General features: G+C 37.4%; 4 protein-coding genes across 4 annotated transcripts; 2 read left to right on the forward strand and 2 right to left on the reverse strand.

Annotated features, from left to right (window-relative positions):
• Window positions 1-1716: 1716 nt before the first annotated feature.
• Window positions 1717-6200, reverse strand: LOC108577989. The gene is made up of 4 exons (XM_017941232.1): window positions 6163-6200; window positions 5450-5649; window positions 3495-3638; window positions 1717-3308 (listed from the first exon to the last, which is right to left on the reverse strand). Exons 1-4 carry the CDS (start codon window positions 6167-6169, stop codon window positions 3222-3224), a joined length of 438 nt encoding a protein of 145 aa, XP_017796721.1. The 5' UTR covers window positions 6170-6200; the 3' UTR covers window positions 1717-3221.
• A 341-nt stretch (window positions 6201-6541) lies between these two features.
• Window positions 6542-13656, reverse strand: LOC108578072 (E3 ubiquitin-protein ligase listerin). The gene is made up of 22 exons (XM_017941330.1): window positions 13441-13656; window positions 13053-13262; window positions 12717-12983; window positions 12524-12639; window positions 12090-12444; window positions 11837-12024; window positions 11621-11756; window positions 10851-11549; window positions 10562-10772; window positions 10142-10487; window positions 9581-10070; window positions 9390-9505; window positions 9170-9323; window positions 8922-9100; window positions 8663-8846; window positions 8427-8601; window positions 8014-8356; window positions 7805-7951; window positions 7603-7733; window positions 7090-7493; window positions 6838-7005; window positions 6542-6771 (listed from the first exon to the last, which is right to left on the reverse strand). The coding sequence occupies exons 1-22, from the start codon at window positions 13483-13485 to the stop codon at window positions 6712-6714; spliced, it is 5124 nt and encodes a 1707-aa protein (XP_017796819.1). The 5' UTR covers window positions 13486-13656; the 3' UTR covers window positions 6542-6711.
• A 289-nt stretch (window positions 13657-13945) lies between these two features.
• Window positions 13946-14644, forward strand: LOC108578410 (phosphatidylinositol-glycan biosynthesis class F protein). The gene has a single exon (XM_017941734.1). The coding sequence runs from the start codon at window positions 13946-13948 to the stop codon at window positions 14642-14644; it is 699 nt and encodes a 232-aa protein (XP_017797223.1).
• An 858-nt stretch (window positions 14645-15502) lies between these two features.
• LOC108578347 (alcohol dehydrogenase class-3) lies at window positions 15503-17319 on the forward strand. Its single transcript, XM_017941666.1, has 7 exons — window positions 15503-15581; window positions 15776-16019; window positions 16091-16311; window positions 16389-16605; window positions 16678-16808; window positions 16890-17164; window positions 17243-17319. Exons 1-7 carry the CDS (start codon window positions 15561-15563, stop codon window positions 17265-17267), a joined length of 1134 nt encoding a protein of 377 aa, XP_017797155.1. The 5' UTR covers window positions 15503-15560; the 3' UTR covers window positions 17268-17319.
• Window positions 17320-20264: the final 2945 nt, after the last annotated feature.

A 20264-nucleotide genomic window follows, 5' to 3' on the forward strand; every position in this document is an offset into this window, starting at 1 on the left:
CCCAGCAACTTTACGCTGAATTCTACGAGTCACACTTGAGAGTACTCTTCGAATACGAATTCACAGTGATTCCGATCGAACGTTGCTTCGAAAAATTTCTCAATTTTGTTACGATAACGTTTCCCACGAGACTATGTCATTTCCGAATTATCCAAACGGTTAGGATCATAGAGACGTGGCCAGCAGACGGTTTCAACAAGTGGCGAACACTCGTTCTCCAGGGATTTCGTTAAGATTTCGATCCTTCCAGTTGTTCAAATCATACGTCTGACGTACTGCCCCTTCTTTCTCCGAATTCTACCTCTGGACCAGTTCTAGGCGTCCAAGTTCTCCAAACTATTCCTATTCTTCGGTGATGCCGGTTCGTCGGATTTCAGCCGGTCCGCAGGAGAGACCGTCCGACTGTCTACTCCTGGCTAATGCACCATTGTGCATCTTCCTCCACCACCTCGTGTTCCCCCCTCGTGTGTTCTCTATTCGTTACTCCACTACACGTGCGGGGTGCCCGAGGGTACATCCACCTAGCCCGCTAAGTGCTCGACGAAACAACGTCGTCGTCGGCATAGTCATTCTTCGTGCCAATCGTTTCTACAGACAAACAACCGTATTCCGTCGCTTCCGATTCCGCTCTTCGTCGATTTTAGGGTCAAGGTTAGCCCTCGCTGCTACTGTTTTTTCGGGATTTCACGAGGAACTTGATTCTTTTTTTACCGCTTACTGCTTCAAATTTTGGGCATCTTGCGAAGGATCACTGGAGAGGTGTAGGGTGGCGATAGATGGGCTTCTTCTTCTTGAAGAATGTACTAGGGTAGCTTTGAGAATTTTATGGGGATGGTTTGGAAGATGTTTGGTTACATTTTACAAGGAGGATTTTTTGGAGGTTTGTTTACTTTCGTCGCGAGTGTCTTCGTCGTTTATTTCGACTTCATTTTTGGCTGATCAGGTGTTGCAGTGGGGATGAAGGCATTCAAATTCGCTTGAAAATGAGTCAAGGTATATACTTTCCCATTACCTTAACCCAGTATAAAAAATATGTCTGACTCCATGCGTGATTTTTCGTAATTACTTTATTGTTGAGATAATAAGATTACAGGTGTGATTAAATACTTTACGAGGGGAACGTTTAAAGGGCAGGTTCGCTCGAGTTAGGCACGAAGAAAGTGGCGAAATTACTAGAAATCATAGTACGCTAAATGAAAAGTATACGCACATCTGGTCACGTGTTTCGAACGTTTCACTCGGACGCCGAACGAATGTGGGTCAAGCGCGAAACTTGTGTTTATGTCGTCGACGCCGAAAGATCGTGTTTTCCTCTTTTTTCTCCTTCTGTCATGTCGATACCTTGGAAATGTCACGTGGACCTACGTGTAATCCTGCGTCTGTTTCGCGGTGTTGCAATAAAACGTTCCTCAAATTTCTGGTCTTACCTCGTAAAATCACTCGAGTCGAGCAAACTTTGCCAGTCCTCTCCTTAAACTGACATAACCTTGCAAACGCATTTCGCGACAGACGTTGATCGGTTTCGTTTATTCGAAATCGAACTATTCGTTGGAATTATTTACACGTGCACTTGATAAAATATTAAAATTTCACTCGTGCACTTTATCAAATATTAATAAAACCCAAGAAAAATACAGAATAAACTATCCGGAGGATTAACCCTTTCGTACATCTCATTTGAGTACCTTTATAAACATTGATTTTAATTCAGCGCCCATTACAGAAGAGATAATCACCAAATAAATAATAAATTCTTTAAAGAGACAATTCGGCCACCGAAAGGGTTGACAAAGGGTTAATCGACGTTCCAAGCTGGCTCCCACAAAAATCCAAAGAAATTAGCGATCTTCCCACTCGTTGAAATCTCCAGATGGCCCGAAAGGGAGCAAAGATACCCCGATATTCCTACGACGATCGAAAAGGCGCGTAAACATCGAGCACCGTTGGAAGAGACGTCTCTGGGTAGGCCAGAGTTGAGGTGCTGTTAAATGTGGCAATTTGTTGATAAAATAATCGCAACTGGACCGTCTTGTCTTCTACGGCCGGAGCCTATTTCAGGCAGGGCCGTGCTGCCCCCCTCGTGAGGCCACCCAGAACGATAAATCAAAGATTGGATTAAGGCAGTATACCCACGACGAGACGATTTGCACGTGGGACCTTTCTGGTCCCGTAATCACGTTTGCCGGCTGGCCAATTGTGACGAATTGCCAATTATTATTCGTGCCTCGTTCCTACGTGTACGACGGCCTCAAGATTTTTCTAGACCTCTGTTGTGCTTCCGTGGAGAGAAACTTTCATCGATCACGCACAGACGAGACCTCGTTCGTAAACACATTCTTGGTACGATCGTTTTTATCGTCGTTCGAACCAAGGATCGAGAGTACGAGGGACGATTCGTAGGGTTGAACGGTGTTTCGCGAGAACCGGAGGAATTCGGTGGATCTCGCGGCCGGATTAGAAGGTGTGAGTTACGGCCCTGGCTCTTAAGTTGACCGTATGACGTCGTCAAGTGAGTAATGCTCGTAATTCGAGCGACGCTATAAAATATTCGATTCAGAGCCGTAACAGACCCGTTGTTTTCGTGTTTCCCCGGCACATCCGCTGAGAACGCGTGCTTGAACTCGGAACAGACCGGCCTGAGGATCGCGAGGGTTCCAGTGGAAGTCCGCTCGCTTCCTTTCCTACCACCGTTTCTCGTCTGCTTTTGCTACAATTTCAGCTGAAAATCGAACGTTTCAGGCTTTCACGACACGCAGTGTAATCGTTATTTAGGCTCTCGGGTGGTAAGACGCGTCTCGTCTTTCGTAAGAATTGCAGCTCGCTTCGCGAAACACACTGATAACGGTATACACACTCTTACGACTGATCTGAACCGTCTGTAATCACGGTGACCCTTGAGTTTTTCACGAAGGAACGTCAACGAAGGAAAATCGTGTACCGTTGATTTCATCGATACGAGCTCGAGGAATCGAGAGATGTTTACGAGTAATAAACGTCTTCGACGGTATCACTTTTGTCTTATCGTTTAACCTTACGTTGTATCAGATGCATCGTGAGTCATATTGCGACTTTTACGCGTCTTTAACGCGGCACGCGGAAATTAAGATGTTTTGTTAGAAGAGAAACGACGATTTACTTTTCGAGTTAGGCTCGCTCAACGTACAATTTTTAGTAGAAATGTCGGTCATGATATACAGTTAACTTCGATTCGACTAGGATAATTAATGAATCACGAGTACTTCGTAGTCTTTGAAGGATAATTCTTCACCGTCGAAAGGAATGTAGAGGCATCCGTGGCTAGGTTGAACCTGTAACAATAAAAACGTTTACTTCGTCGAGATCTGCCGTTCTTCCGGTTTACGCTTCTTCTCTTCCGTTTCCTTCGCTGCTCTCTAACCAGTCTCACGCGACACACTGTCAATTTTAATTTAACAAACAGCGTGACATTAGGAATACGAATTTTCTACGCGATAAAAGGAACAGCAAACTCCGACCTTGCCGACTGTTTGGGATCCATTATGGAGAACACGGCCAACATACAGAGGTTCTCCATCGGTGGTCTGCCCTGCGATCACAGCATCGCTTGGGACTGATCCGTTGTTGCAGAACTCCCATGCGAATTCACCTTGACACAAAATCTGTCGGAAACAGAACGATTCGTTGAAATCTCGTACTCCGTAGAATATCGGAAAATAAATAAATAAAACGATCGTCGAGCTTGCGATTGTGAAAATCGCCTAAATGATCTGTGTCATCTCAAGGTATTTAGGGTTTTGTAGAGGTTTTCAACAACCCCTTCTCGATATTTTCAGATTTTCGGGCTATTTTGTAGAAATGAGTAAAGACTTTTCACCTAAATCACTTTCACCTGAACAGTTACGAGACACTCTCCACCGGTTCATCGATGTAAATACCGACAATTATTCAAATTAGTTCCTCACGAAGAGTACAAGAACCTCGATCGAACACTCGATACGACACAAAGAGACGTAGACTTTGATTTACGAGCTGTCTCGCTTTACGACGACGAATTGATGGATTAAGAGTCGTTTGAATAAAAAAAAAAAAAAACAATCGTCGATAATTTATTCACTTCTTTCTCCTGGTACTTTTCCTTTTCTCGCTTTTTGCTGTCTCATAAATCTAGATGATCGGATAATTTATTAGTTTCTTTTCTCTAGCTTTTTCACTTTATTCCATTTAATATTTTCTCTATATTTTTTGAAGGATCATCGCGTTGTATTTTCCTTAGCCTAAGGAGATCGTGAAATCGTGCAAAGCCATAGGTGCAAACTCTATTCCGATCCGCAACACGGCTTCGCCTTGACACGAAATCTCGATTCCGTGTTGCGAGTTAAGAAGTTTCTTCGTTACGTCGGCTGGAATTAGATTCGTTATCGAAAATACCTGTTACAATCGACAGAACGATCTTCGTTTACCAGCGCAGTCACTTCTGATACCTCGCAACGATCGATTTTCCCTACCCCACTTCTTTGGATAAAACGTGAAAGATAGCGGGAAGATAGTGAACATTTTCAGCCACGAGATTAGATTACAAAGAGGAATATACACTACCGGCCAAAAATTTCGAATCACCGAGCATTGCAATTTACATAAAAATTTCCAGAAAGAAGTCAGCGACTTTGAGAATTTCTTATCGTTCGAGTCAATTGATAAACGTAGAATTGAGATAAACTTGAAATCTATAAAAAATTAGCAGCAGATTTAATATCGATGAAAAGTGGGAGGTGATTCGAAACTTTTGGCCGGTAGTGTATGTATATACAGGTTAATCTGTGATTCGAATTGCTACTAAATTCGTTAAAATTAATCTTCGTTAAGTATACATATATACTGCTTCAAAGTGTTACTCGTTCATACCGTTTCTTGCAAATACGAATCTCGCGGATTTTATCTTTGACGATGTTTGAATTAAAAATGAGGAATCGCTGAATAAATAAACGATTCTGCCTTAATAAGTTAACTCATCTTTTCCAGGGAATCGTTTGAAACGCTCTTCGACACTTATCTCGCACTCTTTCGCGGAATAATTATTATTAATAAACGTGTTTAGTCAGATATTATAGTAGAACTCTTTCGTTCAGAAATTTCTACCATTTCGTGGAAATTAATTTCTCTGAAATTTGATTAAATCATCGATGATTGTTAAACGAGCTCGTTTACAGAAGAGCGATGTTCACCCTTTCGCTGCGGTAGATTTCAACGCGCAACACGGGTCACTGGCGGTAATTTCTTAACGAGGGTTGCAAAATTTCCTACTTTGGCCGTGTCGTTCTAAAATTCGGTTGACTAAACGAAGGTGCGAGTGCGTAAAGGATGAAACTAGAGTATCGAATTAAGGTGGAAGTGCGCTGAAAGGTTCCAAGTAATATTCGATAGTAACGAAAGGGTTAACGAGAGGATACGTTACTTTTCGCTGTATACACACCTCGTAATCGTGTTTCGGATGCTCCTCGCCGTTGTGACACACGTAAGCTACGTTTTTATCGGGGATCACTTTCGCTGGGAGCATGTCACCTTCGTGGAAGGCTCTCCCGACGAAAATCGTGCTTCCGTCTACGTCGCGGCCACCTTGGACCGCGGTTTCCGGCAAACTTTGCCCCGACGTACGGCTGACCCACCTGTAAGCTTCGATAAAAACGATCTATTAGTTTGCATATCTGAGGAAAGAAAATACACTCGTATCAGGGGGTGTGGTGAAATTATCTTTTCCGGTGAAGTAGGTAGATATGTTGGAAGGAAAAGAAATCAGCGAGGTTCTATAGAAAAGAAGTTCGATTAGAAGACAGATAGGAACGTTTCTGGATAAAGTAAAATTTCGTGGTTGATTAGTGCTCTGTCGATAAGATTTATCGAGAAGCAAATTTCTCCGCTGATAAGACGAACAGGAAATGAAAAATTTGCACTATGCACTCGTTGTAATGTTTTTGTTCCATTTTATTCGTAATTTGTGCTTGGAAATTTTGTAATTTAATGTTGGAAATCTGTGAAGTTAATGTTTACGTTAATGATAAATCGAACAAATTTGTAAATAATTAAAGGGAGATTTAAATTTTGTAAACACTGCTTGGAACGTTTGATAGGAATAATTTGCGATGTTTAAATAAACGTTGGAACCAAACGTAAAATCACACCACTTACCTGGCATCTTGTGACCTGGTACGAGTGAAGTTTCAAAAACGAATGATGCTTATCTTATGCCAACACCTGATTAAAAGCAGCTGTAATCTTATCATATAGTTGTTGCAATATTTGTGTTCTGTTTAAACGACACAAGAGCAGGTATTTCTTGGAATATAGGATAAAACGATTTGTCGTATCGTTTTTTGGAAGTATTCCTTATTGACGGAATGAGTTTCGATGACTTAACGAGGTGTAGTACAATTTTTAAACATATCGAACGGTTATCAGTTATTGACCAATTTATTGCTCGTGTATATTAAAATGTACAGTTAACGGTAACTATTTGCAATTCTTCGATTTCTTCGATCGTAATCAATTATCTTACATACTTCACTGTAAATTCATGTTTATTATTTTTCTACATAATTTACATTCGACAGATATAACACGCAACGCATCGTAAAACTGACCGACGATAAATCTCTTCTCGTTAATTGCATTGTGTACAGATATTACTTTGTTTACTTAAATAAAAATACAAATTTTCTTTATAAATAATACCGTAGGTTAAAATATATTCCTGCATATTGGACACGTGGACTTTTGGCTCGTGCTGAACCATTTGTACTGAAAAGAACAACGAACACTTGCAACATTATTTCCAACAAGTTTGAAATTATAAAAGGAGCTTACCAAACATGCGGTGTGAAACTTCTTGCGACACGTGTGACAGGATAATTTCGGTATTTGATACGTGTTTATGTGAAAAATACTGAAACATATGTAACACTCTTCCACACCGGCGAACTTCTTGTCCAAGTTTCTTTTCCATAATGCAAGCCCGTCCCATACCGACCCATTCTGTAGAGAAAGTGAACAGAATGAAAATTGTAAAACGTCGATGCATCGAACGACCGAACGTTTGTATCTTTGGTAAATCATTACTTGGTGTGTGAGAAATATGGACAGTTGCATGTGACAATTCCGCCAATTGGCGGTTCCACCTGCGTGTTGTCCAGGTTCAACCGTGATTGGTCCCAAAGGATGATTAGATGGCAATACAATATTCAGTTCCAATTTTGTGTCGTCCATTTGGTACAGTGCGACAACTTCGCGGAATGTCGGATGAACTTTCACTTGCATGTTCTCGATATTTTGCAGTTTGTTGTTCAAAAGCTCTTCCTGACAGAGCATAGGGCTAACGTAATGCGTTGTGATCTTGTCCACTGCTGCACTCACTCTACTGTCAGCAGTGCTCCACCATTGTCTCACCAAAACTGGTAAATGCCTTAAGCTGTTTGTGTATAGCCAACATACTATGTGATCCAGCTTCCATTCTGTCCAACTTTCTGTGAAACATTGGGTGTAAATTGAAGAGTGTTGAAGGGAAATTTAAGGTATAAATTACAAACGTATCAAAGGGAAATTTAATGCAAGAGATAGAAAGGACGTTAGTACCGCCAAAGTTTAGAGAAGGTTCTGTAGAAAATATTTCTAGCAACTTTGCACCCTTGTTCTTACTGTCCTGAAGCACTTCCACCGGCATTAGCCTGAATATGTTATTTAACAAACTGGGGAAAAAGTTATCCCTGAAATATATACATACATTTTATTATACAAAAAATGTATACCAATGTCAAGTAAAAAAGAAATTACATACTTTAGTATCTCAGCGTACTGATAGAGTAAATCTCCATGAGCATTCGCGCACATGTCCAAAATGATAGCCCAAGATAGTAAATATCCCACTGTATAAGTGTATGAGTCTGTGTATGGTTGAATAGTACAACTCACGGTACCGCACAATCTACAAAAATATTTCTTAATTAATACATTGTTTCCCATACAAAAAATTAGCTGAACACATACTTGAAGTCTATTAAAATAGCATTGACGATGTTTTGCGTATTCTGAAGTACATCTTCAATTTTTTTAATGTTCAGAGCACTCAAGTCAGCGTTCTCCACTTCTACGATAGCTTTGTCTTGTTGCACAAGCTCTGGTACCGCGTGTTTCAACACATGATATGCACCTAATTGTATACTAGCTACAGGAGACTGAAGTAATTTCAAGGACAGATTGACAGATGTTACGAGAGATGGATTTGATTCATTGGTGAAAATGATACTTCCATTCAACATCTTCACAGCTTTGCCCAGATGCTCTAACAGTACAACAGGTTTCAAAGCTATTATCTTCTCGTTGTAGGAATCTGTAATATACAGTTTAGTTATAAATTGCAACAATAAAGAAAGTCGGTAGTTCTTTAATTGTACATGTACCTGCATACAACATCCAACATTGAATAATTCCACTTTGTATATCACTTACAAAAACATTTTTCCATTCGTCCAACAATGTTGGTGACATGTCTGCTATCTGTTCTTGTTCATGCTTGTTAATTAAACTTTGAACCGCATGGTAAAGCTGGCAAACAGCTACTGTCAATGTAGATACCTGCAATAAAAGTAGATGGATATTTTTTCAAATAATTAAATCTAAATAATCAGGCAGATACCTTGAAATCATTGGCATTTTGTTTAGATTTTGTGATTGAAAGTTGCCACAGGACCAAAGATATTAAAATAAAGTTCCAATGTTCGTATTTTAATTTGGATGGAACTTTTTCCACAAGTTCTGTCAATAATCTTATAAGTTCCAAAGGTAAATTCAACTTTTCCCAGGACATTTCAGAAATATCACTGCAAGAGAAATATAAATGTATATTTTCTGTCTGGTTTGTGTATTTCATAAAATTTTACCAACTAAGATATTACCAATCAAGTGCTAATAATGCAGGATTTTCCTTCTCGTAAGATATTATTTTTTCCAAAATATCAGAATATTTAGAACTGTCTTCTTGCTCGATTAACACACTCCTTGCTGCTAGTAACGCATAAATATCATCATCCATTGACGTTGAAATGTCTTCCACGTTTTGAAATTTAGATAGAATCTAAAATAAAATTCTCTGTCCTTGTACAAAATTCTAAATAAAGTAAGTGTAAAATTAACGATGTAGTACCTGTACACTTTGAATAGTTATTGCTTCATTTATACCAAGTATATCGTTGCTTTTACAATTTTCAAATAATTTCCTAGCTTCACTGTTGGGACATAATTCAGTGCAACAGAAACGTATTACATATATCAACATACTTCCATACTTTGTATAATTCCTGAAAATATAATCAAACTTAACAACGCTCCATTACAAAATTTAAACAATAAAAAGAAGTACTCACATTTTTATGTAATCAAGAACCTCGTTAAACGTATCTTCGTTAACGTATCTTTGCAACTCTTTGAAACTATCTTCCACAGTCAGCAAAGTTTTGTTCATATTGCTATAGTTCTTAGTCTACGAACAACGAATCAAAGTTAACTATTTACCAAGATTAAATATTCCTACATGACGAACTACGATTCTACTTACAGATTTATAATAATTACAGTAAACTTGTCCCAAAACAATCGAGTATGCAACGTTAATTATCAGATTTGTGATTCCTGGCAGATCCAAGTATTGTATCAACAATTTCTCAGAGTTGAATTCTTCCAATTCAGTCTCATTAGCTGATCTCAAGCACAGATTGTTCAACAAATTGATATTGAACAACGCCCATTTTAAACAATTTTCAACATTATCCGTTACTGTATTATCGGTCAAATCGACGGACCTACATTTCTCGTGAATTCCTATGTTCTGATCAAGATTCGGCACGTACAGTTTACCAGTTATCACTTCACCGTACATAATTATCCCAGTTGCTTCCGCTGTCCACGTTGTTATGTTAGAATCGATTAAAAACGTTAAAATAATCTCTTCCGCGTAATCTTCCCTCGTACAAGCTTCGTCGTTGATTATAATCTCCAGAAAATCAACCGCAATGTCCACCAACATTTCTCTGTTATGTTCCTCATTTCTGCAAAAGTATCTTCCGTACAACAAATCTAAGAAAATGATAATTTACAAGTGACAAAGAAATTTTCTTACGAATGATATATTTTTCCCCACATCGAAGTGGCGAATTTTTTAGTCATATCGATGAACTCAGATCGCGAAAGTTTCCGAATAGCTTCGAGAAGTCCCTTCTTCCACACATCTCGCATCGTGTCCATAAAGGCAGAATTGTTGCTCAAGTAGTTCTGCGAGCGTAATTCGAAAAGTGTCTCCAAGATTTGTACAGCTCCGACTACACTTTGCTTGTAAGTCCACGTTAACGGAACGATACGAGAGATCAACTTTGCGAAATCTAACAAACACGTCTCGTCTATCTCGTGGAACGAATTGCACAGAACTGATATAATTTCTATCACACCCTCTTCTTGTATCAACAAATCTAAAAGCGTACGTAAATTATTTATCAGTCTCACGTTAATAGGACCGTAATTGGATTAAATATGAGAGACTTACTGCCATCGTCGAGAGGCTCCAACGCTAACAAAATAAGATTCTGATTCTTTTCGAGATCAGAATAATTGCCCGAGGCAATCTCCTTCGCTACATCTATCAACAAACTAGTTATATTTGACTGTGAACACCATTTCTTCACAATATCGTCGTTTCTATGTTTCTTAGACAGCGCACACCGCACGATACTCCTTGTAATTACCGTCTCATCGAACTGAAAATAAAGAAAAACTTGCAATAAACAATTACACATACTTCCATAAAAATACATTAAAAAAAGCACGTTTCTTACTTCTTTCAGAGACTCCAAAATTTCGTCTCTTTCAGGCTCACTCATGTACTTCATTAGATCGAACAATTCTATTATAGTTAACTCTATTATATGCTCTGTTTCCTCCGATTGTTCCCTCAACAAGTTTCGTAAAATGGTGTTATAGAAACTGGGGAAGTTTATTTGCGTTTTGAGAAATTCGGACAGATTCTTCGAGAGTCCCTCGCTCTCGAAGCACGTCAGAAGCTTGTACAAGTACACGACGTATTTTTTCGCGCCTTGTTCGGTGATTTGATTGAAATATTTCACGCAGAGGGAATTGACGAAATTTTTCAATTCGCTGAGAAACTCAGCGTCGATCTCGTTTTCCGTGTTTTCTACCCGAGACTGTGTCGTGACGTTCTCTTCCGGGTTGCTGAATTTCACCTTTAAATTCTTTCGACCGTGTACAGGCACCGCCTTCAAAGTGAAGAGAAATTCTATCTGAGAGTTATTCGTATCTATGGTATTGAAGGTTTCGGAATTTTTGCTAGCGTCTACAAGTGAAGTGAAGAGAGCGTCGAGCTCTTGCCAGAACAGTTCTATCAAGTGAGAATAAGACTCGAAGCCTTCGTTGCGCCGATTTTTACTCCAGTATCGTACCAAATCGGTTATTTCGCAGAAAAGTATTTGCTGCAGAGGATCATTCTCTTTTAGACACATTTCTATCACTGGTATAAGCTGAAATAATTAATAATTTTTCTAAGGAGAAGGATACAATGTTTGTGTAAATTTATGGATAATGTAGGAACCTGTTCTTTGAGCAGTGCGCTGCTTAAATCTTGATTATTAACATTCAGAAGAAGAGAGTAACGCAAACATTCGGCGAACGATGTGGTTACCGCGAACATCTCTGAACGGCTGGTTTGTACACTTTTAACGAAAAATCTGAAAGAGTAAATTGGTGTGTTTTTATCTTCTTCAAAGTGTATCCGAGAAATGTGTAATTCGATTAATTGATTAGATACCCTTGACGCATATTTGTGAAGAAATTTATGTACAAGTAATGGGGATCAACGTTTAACTTTGGAAATTGACTAATAAATGGTAACAAATTTGGGTAAACGATACTGGGGCAAGATTGTCCTCCGCTTCTTAGAACGCGCCATAATTTCGGTAGTACTAGCTTTTCTATGTTTACTACAGTGTACCAGTCCTGAAAGAATAACGTTAAAAATTATAATTTATAATTTTTTTTAACATTGTAAATTTATCGTTTACCTCTATCTTGGTTATTGTAACAAGCATAGATTCCCATACAGCTGACAATAACGCAGGCTCTGTTTCATCAAGACTGTTCATGATAGTTGTAACAGCCCTCTTTTTCTCATCTTGCAACAGTACAGTAGCATTCTCAATAATTGATGTTAATACATTAAAGAATGCCGTTTTAACTGGTAGAGCATCATATTTAACTAATTTCCAAAATTTATTGCTGCTTATTATTTTATTGTGAATATCGACCATTCTCTCAATTTCTTGAGTAGGAACTTTCTTTAAATACACACTGTATCCTAATAAACTGGCTATCAGCACCCTCTGATATTTTGCCTCCATTTCCTCTGGAGTAACATTCCTAATGGTACATAAAGTCATATGATAAATTAACATCCTCTTACAATTTTCTAATAAAACGAAATTATATAAAAACATACTTTTGTACAGATAAAGTCTGTGGAGTATGGATAGTAATGTTATCACAGATGTATGTCAAGATTTCACATTGACAATGTACTATAGCATCGATAACTTTTTTCTGTGGAAATGTATCCTGTTTTTTTAGAAAAAGAAATTGTATTAAAAACTAGTTTGAAGATTTTTCATATTGAAAAATCATCGATCATTTACATTAAACGAATTGGTAGCAGCTGATGCAGCAGGAGGATATGTATCATGTTGTGAAGTGAACCAAGCTCCTGCTACTTGTTTCAAATACATTGCAATACCTTTGCCTACACGTTTAACAACAGCTGCATGTGCTACTTGTGCACTTTCTCTTACTCTGTGTTCTACATCTATTGCTAAAGCACAGTACAACCGTGGCCAAAATGGTAGCATTCCCTCCACAGCTGATGATTCTGACTCTTTGCACATAACAGCAAATTCTTGTAAGGCCTGAAAATATGATCTTTTAATTACAATATTTCTTTTCTCTTATGCACAGTGGCAGAAATTGTTCTTTACCTTGCATTTTGTTGTTGTATCTTTCTTGTTCATTTTCTTTAATACTATCTGAAAATTACTATCAACATTGTTCATTTCAACCTCATTTGTGTTGCAAAATGATAGACCTGGTAACACAGGCACATATCCCCCATCTTTCACAGCTGAGAAACCCACAAAATTTGGTATCGAGGTACCCAGAAGTTCAGCACTTCTGCTGCTGTTTGATGGCTGCAAATAATGTGTAACAATAATTATTGAATTGAATCCTTATTGTTATCTATTGTTGCACGTAAGAATGATAGTAAATTCAGATTAAAGAAAATTCTGATAAGAATAAAATGTAACCTATTGCTCTGGTTGTATCGTAAAAAGTAATTTTTCCTATTAATACAAATTATTTATTTACCCTCGCATTATTTTTCGTTCGCTGCGCTTGTTTGTTCTTCCCCATGATAATTACATGAACAACGAGAAATTAGAAATCCTGAGATTGTATATAAATTTTCCTTACTCAAGTTTTACACCATTACCACGTTTGTAACAGCTGATCTATCAATGATTGTGTTTTAAGTGAACATGTTTCTTTTCAACCACGATATGCTTCTTTATTATCTACGGAAAAATTGAAACAAATCGGAGCATAATTTTTCTCTCTCCGTGCACTTTAACGGTTACCACTTTGTTAAAGAATAATATGTATGAAAATTTCGTTAGACGTTTTAAAGAACGAAGGTATAACAAAACACGATGATATATCGGATAAAACTAGCATTATATCGAGTACTAAATTGAGAAGGATTATTTCATTTAACGCCAAGTAAGAGATTATTGAACGTATAGGTAAATGTGACTTTATATTCCCGGTAATAGGGACACGTTTGAATTTTCCATTGCAGGTTAAGAAAATAAAGATGAGTGTTGGAAACAAATTAGGTCAGAGGTTATTGTTGTCATATTGTTCGTTTACTTGCATTTACTTTCCTGGAATTCTGATATTGCTAAAATTAAACGACAACCTGTACAATGTGGGAAAGTACAAATTCATTCCAGTATTATTGATTCTGCTATTCGCAGAAGTGGTGAAATTGATGTTCCCTATGTTCCATTCTGAGCCATTAATTATAACAAAAACTGATTCAAGGGCATCTTCAAGATCTAGAAGAACATGGTCCAAATATGTGAAGGAAATCTTCAAATTTCTATTAGCTGGTTTTCTATTGTCTGTTGTGTATTATATTGTGATTATACTGTTTGGTGCACCAGTGTTCATGCATCATGAGGAAACTACCATGCTCACTGCCACATTGACTACTCTAACATTTGTTCCTGCAAGTTTGCATTTAGGTGTGGATGGTGCATTAGAGATTATAACTGGGACACAGTCACAGAAGGGCAATGTTCTGGTAGATGCTATAAAAACTAATATTCAAGCTACACTTTTGGGCACTTGGTTGGGTGCTATTGTGATTCCATTAGATTGGGATCGACCATGGCAAGTCTGGCCAATTCCATGTGTATTGGGTGCACTTCTTGGATACACAGTTGCACATTTTATTACACTTGCAAAAACATTACCAATGTTGAGATTAGGTAAAAAGATTCACAGATAAGCATCGATAAAATTGAATGCCATAAATTTCCATCATTTTCTACATCTAGTAATTTATTCCCATATTTAATAAACCGATCTCTTGCACCTTAGAATAAATAATTCTTGTTATCCTAGTCTACCTTGTATTTTGAGTGATAAGAATTTTTTATATACACGAATTTTCTTGTATTTTATATAATGTAACATGTAAAAATGAATTTATGTGAAAGGTACAGAAGATACCTAAAAGAAATAAACGTTGTTTCACTGCAAAACAAATTTATCTATCAGAGAAGTCATGTTAGGTCATATTACATAAGGCTTCTAATATAACGACGAAACTCGATAATAATCGAGATGAAAATATTGTACGATCTAAACTTTGTTAATAAAGATTTATCACGATCTCCTTATTGAAAGATTGTGATTAATGAATTACATAAAAAAGAATCAGTTTTTTATCATTTCGAAACCACGATTATCGTTCCTATTTTAATAATTACAAATGTATATTTTCAGGCCATAATTATTTCTTAATAAATTTATCTTTCTGTGTAAGAATTGTAAAGTTCTTTTATTTATTTCACGTGGAAGGATATCGTGTGAAAATTAAAGTTACCGTAGTTCAGTTGCGAACAAATTTATTTGAAGCGTATAAGAAATGATTTATTTAATACACTTATCAATTATTTTGTAAATTATAAATTTCATCAAAATTAATTTATCCTGTACGTGAATCATAAGATGCAACATCCTAAGCACCAGATGTCAGTACTATTAGAATAGCACTGCGTGCAAATCGCGGCCTTGAATTTATTTCGTTTTATCTCTGAACGTATCGTGCCGGGTGTTCAGAAAGATTAACGTTAATTGTAGTGTTCACTCAGTGTCCTCTAGTTTCCTAAATCGTCGATACATAATTCCACTCGTTAATTATGTCGGATACTGCTGGAAAGGTACGTATTTTTTTAAGATAAATTATTTTATCTCATTGTTGCGGCTATTGAAATTAATTCACGTATTGTTGAAGTATCAAGCCGGTTACATCGGACGTATCCTCAATTTTTTCAAAAGAATTACGAATTACGTTACTTCGATAGTCTTCGATGATGAGTTTTACTAGTAAAATACTAAATTTTTCGTACGTTAGGTAATCAAATGTAAAGCTGCTGTAGCTTGGAAGGAGAAGCAACCTTTGTCATTAGAAGAGATTGAGGTGGCACCTCCAAAAGCTCACGAAGTGAGAATTAAAATTACAGCTGTGGCTTTGTGTCACACCGATGCATACACTTTAGACGGGTTAGATTCTGAGGGAATTTTCCCATGCATTCTTGGACATGAAGGTAGTGGTATTGTTGAAAGTGTTGGAGAAGGAGTTACAGAATTCAAACCAGGTATTTTCTTATTATTATATGTATTAATCACAAGGTACGTTATCGAATGATATCATTTACCATAATTTAAGGTGACCATGTAATCCCATTGTACATTCCTCAATGTGGGGATTGTAAATTCTGCAAATCACCAAAGACAAATTTGTGCAGCAAAATCCGTACTACACAAGGCAAAGGTCAAATGCCCGATGGTACTTCTAGATTTACTTGCAAAGGCCAGACCCTTGCTCATTTCATGGGTTGCTCTACTTTCTCTGAGTACACCGTAGTGGCAGATATTTCTCTTGCCAAAGTACTTTCTATTATTCTGGATATTCCTACTGTCAAGGTTGATAATCATTGTTAAAAAATATACATTATATCACTCAGATTGATCCTGCTGCACCTCTTGACAAAGTATGTCTGTTGGGCTGTGGAATATCTACCGGATATGGTGCTGCTCTGAACACTGCCAAGGTTGAACCTGGTAGTTCATGTGCTATATGGGGACTGGGTGCAGTTGGACTAGCAGCTGCACTTGGTTGTAAAAAAGCTGGTGCCAAGCGTATAATTGGAATAGATGTGAATCCAAGTAAATTTAAGCAGGGTAAGATAAGAGAATTTACTGATAAGAAATTTTTGGAAGAACAGGCTTTATAAAAATTCAAAAATCATTTAGCTAAAACTTTTGGATGTACCGAACTCATTAATCCTAAGGATCATAAAAAACCAATTCAGGAAGTGTTGGTAGAATTAACCGATGGTGGATTAGACTATACTTTTGAATGTGTTGGTAATGTAAATACTATGGTAAGTTAGAATTATTGAATCTCAACGAATTAACAGGACAATTTTACCGATTTCATTAATAAAAAAATATTTTCTGGATAGAGAGCTGCATTGGAATCTTGTCATAAAGGTTGGGGAACATCCGTTATCGTGGGTGTCGCTGCAGCGGGTCAAGAAATCAGTACACGTCCATTCCAGTTGGTAACTGGACGCGTCTGGAAAGGAACCGCATTTGGCGGCTGGAAGTCTAAGGAGAGTGTTCCTAAACTAGTAAAAGAGTACATGTCGAAATCGCTGCTTCTCGACGAATTTATTACACACACTCTTCCATTTGATAAGATTAACGAAGGATTCGATTTGTTGCACTCAGGCAGCTGGTAAGTATGAATAAAGTATCTACAAGGTATTATTTATTATTCCTCTTTCGTTAAAATTAATCTTTTCTTTCATTGTAGCTTAAGAGCAGTACTGAAGTACTGAGAAAAAAAATAAACATATTAGTACTGTGTACCAATTTTGATACTCTTTGTACACCCACTATGGTTGAAACACGTTTACTATTTTGTAATACTTTTTTCAAATAAAGATAATATATTTCTTCGTATATATATACATATATATGTATGTATGTATAATTTTTCTGTGTCCCTGTAATTAATTAGGATAAAATTGAGAGCAGCCCCCAGATTTCTACAACAATCTTTATTCATAAAGAATTCTTACAGCCACATGTACAATACCAATTTGGTGAAATATTAATAGTAGCTCTGGAATGAAGTAAAAATTCTTTACGCTTTTTGACCAGGTGCATACCTTACAAAAATCATCACGGTACGAAGGATCATAGACGATGATTTTCCAATTGTATATAATTATGTATATACAATATGCAAGACTTTCGGTAAAACTATGTATGTTTGCTTGAAAGTTAATATGCTTGTTAATCTAGGTCGACGGTACAATAATATAATTCAGGCGGAATATAAATTGCGCTCAACGTAGCAAAGAGTATACACGTTAGTTAATTAATTCGTTAATTAATTCATTCATCGCGGACGAGGTTCCCGTTTAAAACGCCATGTAAGTTCACAAATGGCACGGTGAATTTCTACGAATTCTCATCTCTTTTTCACCTTACTTCGAAATGTTTCAAAAGAGTGTCGCGGTACCTGTTATCTTCGTTAGAATGCGAAATATTGGGACAGTTTTTTCTTCTCGATCGTGAAATAAAAAGAAACGTTGTTAGAACTTATCATCCTCGGGTGTTAAGTTACGTCTTACAATGTTTTTCTTCTTCTTCTCTGATCGATGAAACAACACATAATCGATCCAAGTGTCTTTTTCAACGGGCAAAGAAATACAGACGGGGTAAATCTTGCTGTTCTTAACAACAATATATAAGTACTGAAACTTTCAGAGTTACATGTATCTCTAATTAATAATACACCGGAGCGCTAAACGGTCCGAACTAGAAAGAACACGTTAAAAAGTAAAATGGTATCCTAGGCTTAGAAACTGAATCTCCATGTTGTTCGTTCTAGATGAAGAGATACGTATAATCTGCACTGGCTATTCCTACGTAAATTGCCTTCTAATACTAGGGCATATTCACATAGTCACACCGATCAGTTTTCTACGGATTACATGTTATAATTCTAATACCTACGGTGTACCACACACTCGTTAAGTAAAAGTCGTTTAAGTAAAAATGCTTATAATTACAGTAAACGCAGACGAATCACGACGCGATGGGTTCGACATTTTATGAAGAAATGTTCCTCCTAAATTCTATCAGAATTACAGTAAGATTCTCAAGTATAAAAGAAAAAAGAACGAATCAAATTTTTTTCCAACTTAAAAGAATTCACGATATACAAAGATTTCGACAATCGACATTAAGAAAATAATTTTCTCCTTTTTCCCCTCGAATCGTCGTGATTGAACTGCGGCTCAGTAGTTAGCGAGTATGAAATAGGTCATTCTTTTATGCATTATATCTTACACTAAACCTCGCAACGCAAGATGGCTACGAGAGAAAAGAAAACAAGAAGAAATAAAGAAAAGAAAAAAATGAAAGGACAGTAGTTAGAGAGAGAGAGAGAGAGAGTAATCTCGTATTTAGCGCGAAGAGAAAATAAATAAGCGTGGCGTGAAAAAATCTATCTCAGCTGTCGGCGTTACTTTTATTCTTTCTTCTTTTTTCCTTGTGTAAGAATCAGCGAAGGTGCTTTTATACGAGAGAGCTCAATTAAACCTATTTACTCGTGACTCGGACCTATGCAAATACTCTTTCTCTGTTTTTAATATTCTACGTCTCGAAGCGTGTGTACGTGTGTGTGCATCTCTCTAAGACTCTGTGTGTGTTTGTGTGTGTTATAAACGCGTTTTATCTTCACGTTTATATGCTTGACGATCAGCCGGGTTTTCTCTCTCAGCCAGCTTGTCTTCGTCCGCTGTATTATCGTAAGTCATAGACAGTATTATATATATATATTTATATGTATATTTATTAATATATATATATTATGCTTAGACATAATTCGAGATATCGTTAATCTAACGCGGTTAGAAATCATAATTATATAGAGCATTCTTTTTCATTTCTCATTTTTTCTTCTTCTTTTGTTTTGTTTTGTATCTCTTCTTGGCTGAAGATATCGTAATCTCTATGCGTCGTGGAGTGGACATGTGAATTTTACCCGATGGAGGATGAGCTTCTTCTCCTTCTTCTTTCTTATTCACCTCGTTCCTTCCTCTATCTCGTCGTCAGTATCTTTCTTTCTTTCTTACTTTCCCCTTTCTCGCGGAAACCTCTAGCTTTCTTGTTTTGTATACGCATAAATAGTATATAATTATATTATTTATTTACGAGTTGTGCATGGAGGTACCTCGACGGGCACACAGGGTAAAACGTGTCTCTGGCAGAGGAGATACATCGTCCTCCTCCTCCTCCTCCTCTTCTCGAACACGTCGACGTAATCTGCAAGGTCTTCGATTAGAAATTAGAGCGTCAACACGATTAGATTGCACGACGGTGTTTCTTTTTTTTTTTTTAAGACCCATCGGCTATTGCACTGTACAAGCTTTCTATACGGTTCCCTGATTCAGCAGCCGCTTAACCCGTTTGGCACTTGTGTTCTCGAAACAGATCAGAATTTCATTTAAGGTTTACACACATCTACGTCAGTTCGTGAAACGAAAGGAAAATAACCTGTGTACGGACTGTTAATATCGGTTAATCGAATTCAAGATCGTCTACGACGATGAAAGGAAGTGTGTGTTGTACGGCACAAGTATGAATTAAGCGAAGGTTTAAAGGAACGGCGGTTAAAATCGGGTTAAGGATCGTTTAAAGAAGGACCGATCGTCGACAAAGAGGACGCAAATTTTGTTTCATGGACGTTCGGGCGCGACCACGATGCCAGACGGTATATATTAACGCTGCCTCGTGTCACTCTCTCCGTCAATTCCCTGCTT

Source organism: Habropoda laboriosa, unplaced genomic scaffold (genome assembly GCF_001263275.1).
Source record: "Habropoda laboriosa isolate 0110345459 unplaced genomic scaffold, ASM126327v1 scaffold5, whole genome shotgun sequence".
NCBI classification, from domain to species: domain Eukaryota; kingdom Metazoa; phylum Arthropoda; class Insecta; order Hymenoptera; family Apidae; genus Habropoda; species Habropoda laboriosa.

Bases quoted from the DNA above. Each gene is read 5' to 3' on its own strand.
- LOC108578410 (XM_017941734.1), top strand. From the start codon at position 13,946: ATGAGTGTTGGAAACAAATTAGGTCAGAGGTTATTGTTGTCATATTGT.
- LOC108577989 (XM_017941232.1), bottom strand. The intron at 3,639-5,449 runs GTGTGTATACAG...TGTTTCCGACAG, and splicing joins ATCCGAAACACGATTACGAG to ATTTTGTGTCAAGGTGAATT. The intron at 3,309-3,494 runs GTCGGAGTTTGC...TTATTGTTACAG, and splicing joins GATCCCAAACAGTCGGCAAG to GTTCAACCTAGCCACGGATG.
- LOC108578347 (XM_017941666.1), top strand. From the start codon at position 15,561: ATGTCGGATACTGCTGGAAAG. The intron at 16,020-16,090 runs GTATTTTCTTAT...CCATAATTTAAG, and splicing joins AGTTACAGAATTCAAACCAG to GTGACCATGTAATCCCATTG. The intron at 16,312-16,388 runs GTACTTTCTATT...TATATCACTCAG, and splicing joins CAGATATTTCTCTTGCCAAA to ATTGATCCTGCTGCACCTCT.
- LOC108578072 (XM_017941330.1), bottom strand. From the start codon at position 13,485: ATGGGGAAGAACAAACAAGCGCAGCGAACGAAAAATAATGCGAGG. The intron at 12,984-13,052 runs GTAAAGAACAAT...TCATATTTTCAG, and splicing joins ATACAACAACAAAATGCAAG to GCCTTACAAGAATTTGCTGT. The intron at 7,734-7,804 runs GTATGTAATTTC...TATATATTTCAG, and splicing joins CAGTACGCTGAGATACTAAA to GGATAACTTTTTCCCCAGTT.